Genomic DNA, 12,691 nt, shown 5'->3' with positions numbered 1-12,691 from the left:
GTTTATTCTATTTTATTTTACTTTTCAGAACTGTAACCTTACATTTTTGTATGTACTGGAGAACATAGCCACAGACCATTGGACTGTCATTATGGCCTGTGTTAATCACTGCTTAGTGCTTCTCACACAGTGATCTTGACCCTCTAGAATCAGGCAGAAGTGGAGACTCGGGGCTCACACCCACAGTCCGCTGCATAATAACTGGAAAGAAAAGTAAAATCCCTTTTGTGTTCTTCGTATCCCTCCTCCATCTCTCCTTGTACTCCCATGTCTCAGATGGCAGCAGTGCATTCTGCTGGGCTGCAGCACTCTGTCAGACACCACGGGCCTCCTACCTTTTGGCTGTGTGTTTTCTTTTTTTTTGTGCCCTCTTCGAAAGGGACCTCCATCTGTCCCTCTGCTTGGCCCATTGTGGTGCCTCAAAGCCGGGCAACTTGCACAATGTAGTGGGCGTGCAGAGGGGGGGCCAGGGTAAACACGACAGCATCCAGATCCCATTAGAAGCTCTTTAACTCTGACACCCTCGTACTCTCTGAGAACTCTGGGTGGGGAAGGTCCACCCCTTTATCCCCATGCACACAATGTCACCTTGTATACCCAGTACCCACTCCCATAGGTATTGAGTCCACTGATCTACACTTCTGCGTCCCCACGCTTACAGTACACCACGTCTTTTCCTTTCTCTCCTTTGTGGCATGGTAGAGCAGTGATTCTTTGGTTTTTTGAGCTATGGACCACTAGCATATTTTGAACAAATCTCCAGGACCACCCCACCTCCCCACAACCACACACACGCACGCACACTTCTATTTTCAGTGTGCGACACCGCATTCAGCAAAGTACTGTATATCAAGCCCTTAAAGCAGCACTGTAACTTTTTTTTATTAATAAAATGTAATTTTGTCCAATCTGTATGGTAGAGTATGTTAATACAATATAACTTATACAATTGGGATGGTTGTATTTTGTCTCCCTGCTCTTCTCTTGAGACATTTAGATCGCGTCAAAGGTCATGTCTCACCTAGACACAGGATCTGACACGAATTTTGACCTGATGGTCAATATTCAGATAGCTGATGTTTTTGCTCAATGGTAAAAATGTCAGCACTTGCACAGAAAACCGTGTTCAAATCCTGGGTTGAAGAGGAAAGTTATAGTGCAGCTTTAACTGTAAGTGATTCAAGAAATATTTGTCTTTTCTTTTTACCTTTTTCCCCACACTACGCCTATTATATAAATTTAAAAGATCTTACATTTGATAGACTTATTAAATAACATTAAAACATATTTCTGATACATTTAACGATGGTACAATATATTTATTGAAATATTTTAAAAACAATTTCCATGGACCACCTGTAATTATGCCCATGCACCACTGAAAGAGTAGCTTAACACCACGTCTTCTTTCCTTTCTCTCCTTTTTTGGCATGGTAGAGCAAGCAGCTATTTAATCTCACTCTCTATTGGGATTATTATTAGTGCTTACCTCCATGCCTTTCTCATGAGCAGGTGGATTTGTCATGTTTTGATGTATCCCAAGAGATGTGCTGCAATGGAATAAAAGATTAAAACCGTCTGGGCCTATGAACTCTGCGCTTCTTTTCTTTTCTTTTCTTTTTAGATTGCTGGGCGTGGCAAGTCTGGCTCACACAATGTCATGGTTGTGTTGTGAACCCTCCAAAGGCGGATCATAGGAACTTAAAATAATGTAAAACTTCTATTTTGGCACCGAGCTGTCAATTATTTATTTCCCTCGATCACTTCAACAAATCACCATCCCAACAAATCACATCAGCACAAGTCTTGCTATCTGTCATTGTTTTCCTCTCTTTCACCCCCAAAATGTCTCCCTCCATCCATCTCCCCCTTTCTTTCTTCCACCAGCTGCTCCTCTGAGTTCGGCCCGTCTCAGTTTCAGGGCGCTCCACCTCTCGACCTTGGCACTCTTTTTTTCTGTATTCCCCACCAGAACTCTCTGTGTGTGTGTGTGTGTGTGTGTGTGTGTGTGTGTGTGTGTGTGTGTGTGTGTGTGTGTGTGTGTGTGTGTGTGTGTGTGTGTGTGTGTGTGTGTGTGTGTGTGTGTGTGTGTGTGTGTTTTTGCATGCACAGTGTGGTCCAAGAGGAGGGGGAATCACAGTGTTCGCCCCCAGCTTAAAGGCAAAGGGATTACCGGCGCACAGACACTGATTAAAGCCTTCCAGCCTCCTATGGCCCCATTAATACAATCTTAATCACAATGCTTTATCCCTCCATCTAGGCCCTATGGATCAGGACCTTTTCATTTTAGTGCGAGCCGTTCTTGTTTGGCCAGTGGATTAAGTGTGCTGCCCACAGAGAAACTAAAATATAAGCGAGAGAGCAGTTCAGGCTGCACTTTTTCCAATCGCAGTTTCTGTCCCCATCCTCATCTAGAGTCTCCGTTGTTTGTCACGTAGTTTGTGTGATCACGGTAAAAGTAAAGTGAACCTCAGCAGCATACAAAGGCTATATAAAGTGGAAAAAGAGGTGATGCAAAAGTCTCAAAAGGGTCATATAATTTGATTAAATATTAGCCGCACACATCATGCCGGTGGTGGCAAAAATAACGTAGCAGAAATGGATATGACAACAGTTGGGGGAGATCAAGACGCCAGCACCATTTTCAGCCCTGTCATTTTCCAGCATATGCTCTGATGTCTGTGAATCGGTAGATGACAAGACCTCACCCCAGGGGACGGAGCCACAGGTCGCAGGCTGCCGCCTTTAGTGATTGCCCTTCCTGGCCGACATGGCATTACAGAGCATGTGTTGTCTTCCCAGAGAGACCCCCATCACAACCCATGCAGAGATAGTTGAAGTGCTAAATGTTTGATTGCCACCATGTTCCTCTGCTTGTTGTGCTTATTGACTTATTGGGAGCCTGTTCTGGGGCTCATCCTCTGATTCATGGACAACATTTGAGTCTTGTTTTTCTCCTTTCTAGCTTTTATTATTTGTATTATATATTTTGCTGTTTCACAAAATTGAATTAGGTATAGAAAGCAAAATAATGAATTAGGTTATCAGAAGAAAGCTAAAATATTGTGTTGTATGCTTTTATTAATGACAGCCGTTCTCTCTACAACACCTGCATGCACATTAATATACTGTATACAATGACCAACTAGTACCCCTTATCTCCTTATTTCTGGCCTGCACCCCTTTGTAATAGTTTATTCAAAGTTAATTCTAGTGGATTACATCCGTATCTTTTGGCTCGGTGAAAAATCCACACCACTTTGCTGGATCAAAACCGCAACGAATGTCACAGAGTGAACGTATGCCAGCAGCTACCGCTGCCAGTACTTTCTCACAGGCCAAACGTCTGCCTGCCTGCCTGTGTGTACAGCTATGTGTCATTCCTCTGCCCTCTGCCCGGGCTGACACAGAGGAGCAGCGAGGCCAAGGACCTCGTTCACCTCTGCTGCCCTGCTCCCTAAGCACCCACCCACCACCACCATCTCTCTCTCTCTCCCTCCCTCCCGCTCTCTCTCTCTCTGCCTCCCTCTCTCTCTCTCTATCTCCCTCTCCCTCTCAAATTTGGCCCAGCTGTCCGTCAGCCCTCCCACAGTTCCCCCAGCTGTCTGTCCTCCCCACACGAGAAGCCCTGCAACAATACAGGTCACAGGTCAAGAGAAAGAACAGGCTGCGCTTACAATGGACCAGTGGCGCCCGCTAAAACAATCGTTCCCTTTTTCTCCGTAGCCTTTCTCTGCTGCATGCTGCCAGGACTGGAAAAGACAACCCTTAGGAGAGGTGGATGAAGAGAGAGAGACGGGGGGGTGGGGGGTGGGGTGGTTTGATGCCTCCAAGGCGCCTTCCCCTTCTTTCAATTGCCTAAAGGGCCACATTGATAAACACACTCTCTCACTCTCACCACTCCATCTTTGCACTCTGCCCACCCCAGCTCTTTGTTACACTCAAGAGCCATGGTGTTGTTCAACACAGCGGAATCAAACTCTTGAGTCATTTGTTTGTTGATATGAATGTGTTAGCCCCCCTGGTAGCATGCAGGTTCATTTGAGCAGATTGACATTTATTTTTCAAATGTTTTGAGAGATTGTGTCTCTCCAGACACAGGTCCGGTGTGAATGTGTTCTAAGTGAGTTCTGGGGGTTACTTTTGACAATTTGTTTTTTATTTGATACCCTGTATATTTTGAGAAGATGAGAATACAAAATAGCTTGTTTTGAAAAAGGCCTACTTTTAAAATGATTGTAAGAGGGTTTTTTTTCTTTCCTCCAGTGTGTTAAATTATTTCAAAATGGGTTCTTGCCCTAGAGTGTTTTGGCATGAGCTAGATGGGAAAGTGTTCCATTTGGGTGGGGGGAATGACATATTCACCTGTTCTGCAGAGCTGTTTTCCCATGGCCCACAGCAGCCTGCTGCATGAATGACATCACACGCGCGTGCACACACACACACACACACACACACACACACACACACACACACACACACACACACACACACACACACACACACACACACACACACACACACACACACACACACACACACACACATACACACACACACACACACACATACACACACACACACACACACACACACACACACACACACACACACACACACACACACACGCGCGCAGTACTCTAATCCAGCATGTGAGTTTTGTATTAACCTATCCTCAATAACAGTGCATACAGAATATATACACCATACACACACCAAGACATTTCAAGCCTCTTATGAAGCAATTACTATTGCTCTGTGTGAAATTGGCCTAATTTGTCATTGTGCAGTGATGCATACAAGTGGGACAGTTTAGTTTACTGTAATAATTATCACTTAAGGCGTTGACTTTGGGTTATTTAGAAATTATTTCTATTCACATATAGGTCCTAAAATAGAGAACTGTTACAGTATTTGCAGGTAACCATTGCTACTGGAAAATGTGCAGTATGTATGATATATCAACAATTATAGGCTGTGGTGTGTGTGTGTGTGTGTGTGTGTGTGTGTGTGTGTGTGTGTGTGTATGTGTGTGTGTGTGTGTGTGTGTGTGTGTGTGTGTATGTGTGTGTGTGTGTGTGTGTGTGTGTGTGTGTGTGTGTGTGTGTGTGTGTGTGTGTGTGTGTGTGTGTGTGTGTGTGTGTGTGTGTGTGTGTGTGTGTGTGGCTTGAGATGATTAGTAAAATGACTTTGTCGGCCCATAAATGACCAGGTGTCGATGTGAATCGGTCCATTAAGCCAATCAGAAATAATGTAGGTATATGGCTATGTTTAGTGTTGATTCTAATTATGATGGGAAATCACCAGAATGATGTGCTGTTAAACCCTTTCGTTAAACCACACAATGTTGATTGAACTCTGAGTGTAACAATGTTTTACACTCGCAGAGTTCAATAAGCACTGAGGATCGTATTGCGCATTGTCAGATATATTATCTTAATTAGTAAAATCATGGGAGAATCGAGTGTTAGGAGTTGTAGTTCTAAAACCCGCAAGTGAGTGGGCAATGGGTTCCCTTACCAGATTTCCAGCGCTTTTTTGATTTATGCAGAAAATAATGGCTATAGCTCACATACTGTAAGCCAAAAGAGTTTCACGTTCTGTTCTATGGCATAAACTACAGTAGTTAAAATCTCGACCATGAATTATAAATATGCTTTTTGTTTTGTTATGTCAGCTTCAAGTGTGCCTCAAAACTGTAAAAAGGTGTTATCTTGTTGAGTAAAACGTGTGAACAGCCTAATGTATGTCTCTGTTTGTTACAAAGCTTATTTTCTTTATCCAAAACCCAACACAAAGATCCCATCGGAAATCTATAGGAAACATGTATGTTTTAGACAGTCATGGCGGAGGAAAGTTCCAGCCTACTAAAACGATGTGACAGCATAACAAAAGCAAACTCAAGGCAAGCTGTGTTACTATGGAAATAGTATATAATATAAGAATATTTATTCAATTAAGTGCGAAACAGCAAAATATTTACAGCGGTACAGTATGACAAAAATGTTGAACACCAACTGAAACAAATACCTGAATGACCTCAAATAAATAATCTAAATACTTCAGTAAAGCTGCCAGTGGCTGACAACAAACTAAGAAGACTGAAACAAAACAGTGCTGGAAATAATATTTACAAAAAAAAGACAAGACAATTATCAAAATAAATATTAAATACAGTTATAAATAGATGCATTTCTCTCCATATGGCAAAAAGGACATTGGCTATAGGCCTCAGTGCACAATTCATGTTTCTGTTGTAATTCATGTTTTAATCAGCATACAGAGCTTTTAATAAAGTCCTCTTTCAGGTTTTTTGTTCAAGACACACGTGCACATGCAAAACCTGTGCAGTGGCTGTACCTGGATATCTGTTTTGGTCAACTAATTGTCAGGTACAGTAGACCTGGTAACAACTGAGGGGGCATCTTATTCAGAAACGATGATAATCAAAACAAACAAATGAAAACAAAAAAACAGAAAAACAAACAATAAATTATTTTTTAATTAGAGGTGCATGTTTGTACAGTATCAGGTAGATTGAGTTTTGGTGAGGAGTCTCTCTTTCTCACAGAGCATTCCATGCTCTCCCAGAGTACCAGACATTGTAAATGCAAACCATTTCTACACAGTCAACAGCAAGCAGTTCAGTGAGGAAGAGTGTCTTTTGTGCGTCTCCTCTCGCAGGTCTCACAGCAGTTTCACTCACTGTAAATTGTGCCCATTTGAGAGGCAACCATGTGAGAAGGCGTGAAGGAGTCAAAGGCCATGTCCAGAGGCAGCTCGTAGCGCGAGGCCTGGAAGAGTGTGTGGCCCTGAGGGCCTCCTGGCAGGCCGCCCATGGAGGCGGCAGGGAAATGGTGGGATGGGAGGTAGTGGGCAGGATGTCCAGGGTGGGTAGTGTAGTTCCTCTCCACCTCATGGGGGGAGGGCTCCTGCTTCAGGGCAAAGTTGCCACTGATGCTGAGAGGGGGAGTGAGGGGCCCATCATAAGGGGGGGTGCCACTGCTGCACTCGTTAGGGGAGGGGTTGTCGTAGGCTGACCCCTTGAAACCCTTCATGTGGAGGAGATGAGATGCCTCCAGAGACCCGTAAGGGGGGCTGGGCAGGCCTGGGGATGGGTAACTGAGGGGATGGCCAGCCTGACCCCCCACACCACCGACCCCTGGGCCTCCACACTTGTCCTCCAGTTTGTTGAGCATCATGGGACTCGGCCCCAGCTGCAGGCAGCCAGCCACTAGGTTGCTGGTGGGCTGAGACAGGCCTTTACACAGCATCTCCACAAAGCCGTGGCTCTCCGGAGACTGGCCACTCTCCAGCACCTCAGACAGGGCCCAGATGTAGTTGCGGGCCAGCCGCAAGGTCTCGATCTTGGACAGCTTTTGGGTCTTGGAGTAGCAGGGCATTACTGTCCGCAAACTTTCCAGGGCATCGTTCAGCCCATGCATACGAGACCGCTCGCGAGCATTGGCCTTTACACGCCGGGCACGGAACCTCTCCACTCTAGCTTTGGTCATCTTCTTCTTCTTGGGTCCCCTTCGCTTGGGAGCCCTCTCTCCATCTGGCCCTATCTCCTCCTCGTCATAATCATCTTCCTCCTCTTCCATGTCCTCACTGCCCAGCTCTGTGGAGTCCCGTAGTCCACGACCTCCATTTGTCAGCCCATAACGCCCTCTCATCTCTGGGCTCTCTTCGTCTCCATCCTGGGAGCTGACCTCCTCCTCCAGCCAACCCAGGGAGTTCACCAAGTCACTCACATCCCCAGGCTTCCCAAATGGTTTGGTCATCATTGTGATCTGAAGAATCAGGGGGAAATTATTGAATGAATATAATACATCTATAGACATGTTGTTAACTAAAAGGAATGTATTCCCATGCCACTAAGATTCATTTAAATTGAAGATGGTATGGTACTTACTAAATTATTATATATTATTGTTACTATTATCATTATCATTATCATTATCATTATCATTATTATTATTATTATTACCCTTATTATTATTATTATTATTATTGTAGAGTAAATTATTCAACCATCTCTTATTTGGTGTGTAACCCGTGAAATGCAGTCTGAGTGCAGTCGTTTCAGCACTGCTTCGTGGACAGCTCACTCTCAGATCATAGTTCATTTAAATATTTTCCAGTGAGTGATGTAGGCTATTTGAGTATTTTTTTTAATGTTCCCCTGCTATGTGGTGTGGTCGCTTCAGAGAAGCTGACAATCTGGGACACGGTGGGATTTATTTGCATATAGGCTAAAACCCGAAGATTAAATTGGGGCAGCATACAAACCAACACACATGGAGTAGCCTAGTGCGCAAAATAGTTACTCTATTTGTTTTGCTGTATATATTTCATGTTTGTTTGTTTGTTTGTTTGTTTGTTTCCTTTTCAATTAGATTTTCTTAAATGTGAGCCCAGGTGAAAAAAAGGGTATACGTATTTGAAATGGCATAACAGGCTTAATGGTTGATAAACAATACATTAAATACAGGCCTCCTCTGACAAAGCAAATACCATTGTTCTGAACAAAATTGTCCTAGTTTGTCATTGTGTAGTGATGCATGGGATAAATGTAGGACAGTTTCATTTAATTAATGAATAACAACAACAGACTAACACGCACGCGCTTAATTGTGTGTCTGACCTGCATGCAATTATAATACTACATATTGACATATTTTCTTACATTGCAAACGACTGCTCATTCATTTTCTAAAATGTGTCTTTCTCACATGGAAAGCAACAAAACAAATTAGGCAATTATTTAAAAAAAATGAAAGCAGGTGAATTATATTGACCAAAAATGTATTTCTCCCAAAAAATATAGGCCTATCGATGAAATCAATGATCAGCAAAAGTTTCTTAAAATAAAAGAGCAAATTGGGAGAACTCACCTGTTTTGGATTCACAACTCGCTCTAACAACTCGCACTAGTTTCAGAGACCAATCGTAAGTTGAATATACTCCAGTGGTCTGACTCTCAGATCGCCATCAACACAGTGGGACTCTCATCATAGACTGCAGGCAGTGTGTCTGAGTTTTGCCTTTAGCCACCCGATTAAACCCCTCCTCCTCCGAGCCCAAGCCCCGCCCATGTCCAGCTGATCCAAACGCGCGTGGCGGGCCCGTGGCCAAAAGTTTCCCCAAACAGCCTAACTAACACGCACACATGCACGTTATTGTGGCAGCCTTCTGTGTGTGTGTGTGTGTGTGTGTGTGTGTGTGTGTGTGTGTGTGTGTGTGTGTGTGTGTGTGTGTGTGTGTGTGTGTGTGTGTGTGTGTGTGTGTGTGTGTGTGTGTGTGTGTGTGTGTGTGTGTGTGTGTGTGTGCGAGAGACCCCCAAAAACATAAATGGATAAAGTTATTACAATTATTGTGATGCTGTATTAACTACTTTTGCTGAGGACCCCCTGTTGTCCTTTTTGGCTAACCTGTTTGGTTTGAGACAGAATGCGACTAAACTCAAACTGTTGTGTGTTTAATATAACAGGATAGCTACGTGACGTCCTGTGAAATCTGAATTAATCTGAATGATAATCTCCATTTACTGTCTGTCTGTCTCACTGTCCAGTTTATAGATGGATTAGGATTTTTCCACTTAATTACGCGCTCGCTGAGTAAGAGACGCTCTTCAATCCCAGGTGATGTAAGTGCTTTTGACAGTTTAGTGTGGCTGAGAGCAGGTGTGTGTGTTGTTCACCCGCTCATTACATTGTTTTCTTCCGCTTATTAGCGTCATATTCTTCTGCCCCTTCATGCCCCCAAAATGGAACGAGTCAATGCAGAAAACCGTTTGACGAAATCGATCGATCACGGACAGATACAAATCTAATGATTAGATTAGATAGATAGCCTGGACTATATAGGACCGGCCTAGACACTAGACAGACATAGATAGATAGATCGACAGACAGACAGACAGACAGACAGACAGACAGACAGACAGACAGACACACAGACAGACAGATTATTTTCTTTTCTTTTTATTTTATCTTTTTTTTGCAGTAGCCTATACAGCCAAAGTCCAGTTTTACCCAAAGTTTTATAATTCACTAAAATAGCCTTGTTGTTGCTTAGGACTAGGTGTGCTGATAGTAAAACTAAATTATTAAATTTACTAAATGATTACCCCCCCCCCCCCCCCCCCTCTCTCTCTCTCTCTCTCTCTCTGTTTTAGAAGTTAAAACACTTGGACCGCGTGGTCCAACTGTTTACTCACTAATCTCTCTGCCCCGCCCAACACACAGGGTACACTTTTCCCCCCCAATTTGAACAACAAATGCCTTGGCATAACAAACGCTTGCTAGGCCTTGTCATAGGGCCTGGTGCGTGGCGAGCCGCCTCGCGCTGGGGGTCCATTGTAATCATTAGCCATTGACAGCCTGGGCTTGCGAGTCGCACGTGCCCCCGCATTGATCCCATTGTGTGTGCAAAGGCGCACATCTGTGCTCGAGACTGTGTCCCTCTCAGTGGTGGAAAAAGTACTCACATTTTTTAGTTAAGTAATAAGTATCAATACTGCAACGTAGAAATACTCTGTTACAAGTAAAAGTCCGGAATTCTAAATTTACTTGAGTAAAACTACAAAAGTATTGGCATCAACTAAAAGTACTAAAAGTAAAAGTACTCATTCACAGGGTTCAAATGTATAAAATGTATAGAAGTCTTTTGAAAATATATTTTTTTTCAAATGGCCGAAATGTATACAGAGCGGAATTGGTTAATGTATGTTTAGTTATAATAATCCAAATCTATAAAGTAACTTGTAACTGAAGTTGTCAAATAATTGTAGTGGAGTAAAAGTATAATATTTGCCTCTGAGGTGCAGTGGAGTAGAAGTAAAAGTACTGAAAATTGGAAATACCCCAGTAAAGTAAAAAGACCTCAAAAATGTACTTAAGTAAATGTACTTAGTTACTTTACACCACTGGTCCGTCCTCTCCTCTCTCTCTCTCTGTCTCTCTCTCTCTCTCTCTGTCTCTCTCTGTGTGTGTGTGTGTGTGTGTGTGTGTGTGTGTGTGTGTGTGTGTGTGTGTGTCTCTCTCTCTCTCTCTCTCTCTCTCTCTCTCTCTCTCTCTCTCTCTCTCTCTCTCTCTCTCTCTCTCTCTCTCTCTCTCTCTCTCTTCTCACTCACTATCAGGCTATATTTTTTTCCACATTAACTGGGATATATTTTACATGTTTTGGCTTGAGTTATGGTCACATGGCTAATCAGCAATATTGCACAAAATAGGCACTTATCCAACCACTTATTGAACAAACCTGAACAGATGGCCAGATATATAGGAAGCGATGGGGGTGCAGTCAGGGGGAGGGGGTGGGGGGGCTGCAATCTGTTGCTTGGATGCTCACGCGTCACTCGCCTGCCTAAGTTGATGTCTCGTGCTGAAACAGCATATTATCCCAGCTTGCCAACGGCCGTACTCTCCTTATCAGCTCACTGCCCGTGAAAGCTCGCATGCGGATGAAGCGAGAAATGGTCTCTCCCCATGTGGACCATAGCCTACTTTGCATGCCGTGTAGCAGCAGCGGCAATGTGAAGTGTCTGCTTCCCTGAAAGCTCCCCAGGTACATGCATCCTTGTCCTGCCCACAACCTCTCTGTCCCATGAGCCCGAGCCTGGCCTGAGCCACACCTGCAGCCTACAATAGGGAATTGGGGCCTCAATCCCTGTTGGATCCAAAATGACTGACTGACTATAGCTGAGGGGAATTGTGCCCTACTCCCACTTTAACTGTAACATATATAGATAGCCAGCCTTGTGGAAGAGGTCACACACACACACAGTGAACACACCTGATCAGAACTCAACTTGAGGTGAGTTTCCATTGCTTGAACTTGGGTGTGATCAGCAGCTACAAACATTGGTCAAATAAACAAAGGAACAACAAATTAAGAAATAAAAATCAGATGTAGAATGCATACTGAAGGTGGCACATCACCATATCTCAGGATAGCATTGGTGTAATCACTGGAATTCTTCACCAGACCAAAATGTGTACCACTGAAATGAAATGTGTTAACAGTGGCATAATTTTGATCTTGGTAACGTGGTTGTATTTAACCACATGAACCCTATTCTGGACATGTCATCATTCAGCAAAAATAGGCGACCATTTGGTTAAAATAGACGAACATTTAGGGAGGAGAACATTCAACAGAAAATAGCAGATCGACAGTACAAGCTCACAATGTAATGCATTGAGAGCTTGTAGAGCTGCTATTTTCGCTATTTGACATACAACAAAGTACATAAGGTGTAAGTGGTTTCTATAACTACTGTACATGATAATGTGTAATATTTAATGATGTGTAAAATGGTCTCTCAGATTTAAATATCACACCCAATTCAAGGACCTCACACAGGCTGATCAAAATGAGTATTTATTCAAACATTTCTCCAGAATGAGAACCAGTCTGGAATCTCTCATTAGCTTTTTAAGTGCTGTTGTTATTATTACTACTGCCCCCCCCCACCCCTTACAAAACCACTGCCACAAGTGAGTTGTCTCTCGCTCTTGTCCCCAGGGATTCAGGGAGGAATTGGGGGGATTCGTACACTGTGCTGACAGATGGGTCCTTGTTCCTGTCTTTTTCTCCACCTCCATCTCCCTGTCCCTTTCCCTCGCTAAAACACAGACTTGCACGCGCTCGCACACACACACGCACGCACACGCACACACACACA

At 43.6% G+C, this 12,691-nt stretch overlaps 1 protein-coding gene across 1 annotated transcript; it reads right to left on the bottom strand.

The window, feature by feature from the left end:
- Positions 1-6,698: 6,698 nt before the first annotated feature.
- neurod4 (neuronal differentiation 4) lies at positions 6,699-7,787 on the bottom strand (the record flags this gene model as incomplete). The annotated part of the gene is made up of 1 exon (XM_084069168.1): positions 6,699-7,787. The coding sequence occupies one exon, from the start codon at positions 7,785-7,787 to the stop codon at positions 6,699-6,701; it is 1,089 nt and encodes a 362-aa protein (XP_083925294.1).
- Between the last annotated feature and the right edge of the window lie 4,904 nt (positions 7,788-12,691).

Source organism: Gymnoscopelus microlampas (assembly GCF_963454915.1).
Source record: "Gymnoscopelus microlampas genome assembly, chromosome: 10".
Taxonomy (NCBI): domain Eukaryota; kingdom Metazoa; phylum Chordata; class Actinopteri; order Myctophiformes; family Myctophidae; genus Gymnoscopelus; species Gymnoscopelus microlampas.
The sequence above is the reverse complement of the archived record's forward strand: the minus strand, read 5'-3'. Positions and strand labels throughout refer to the sequence as shown.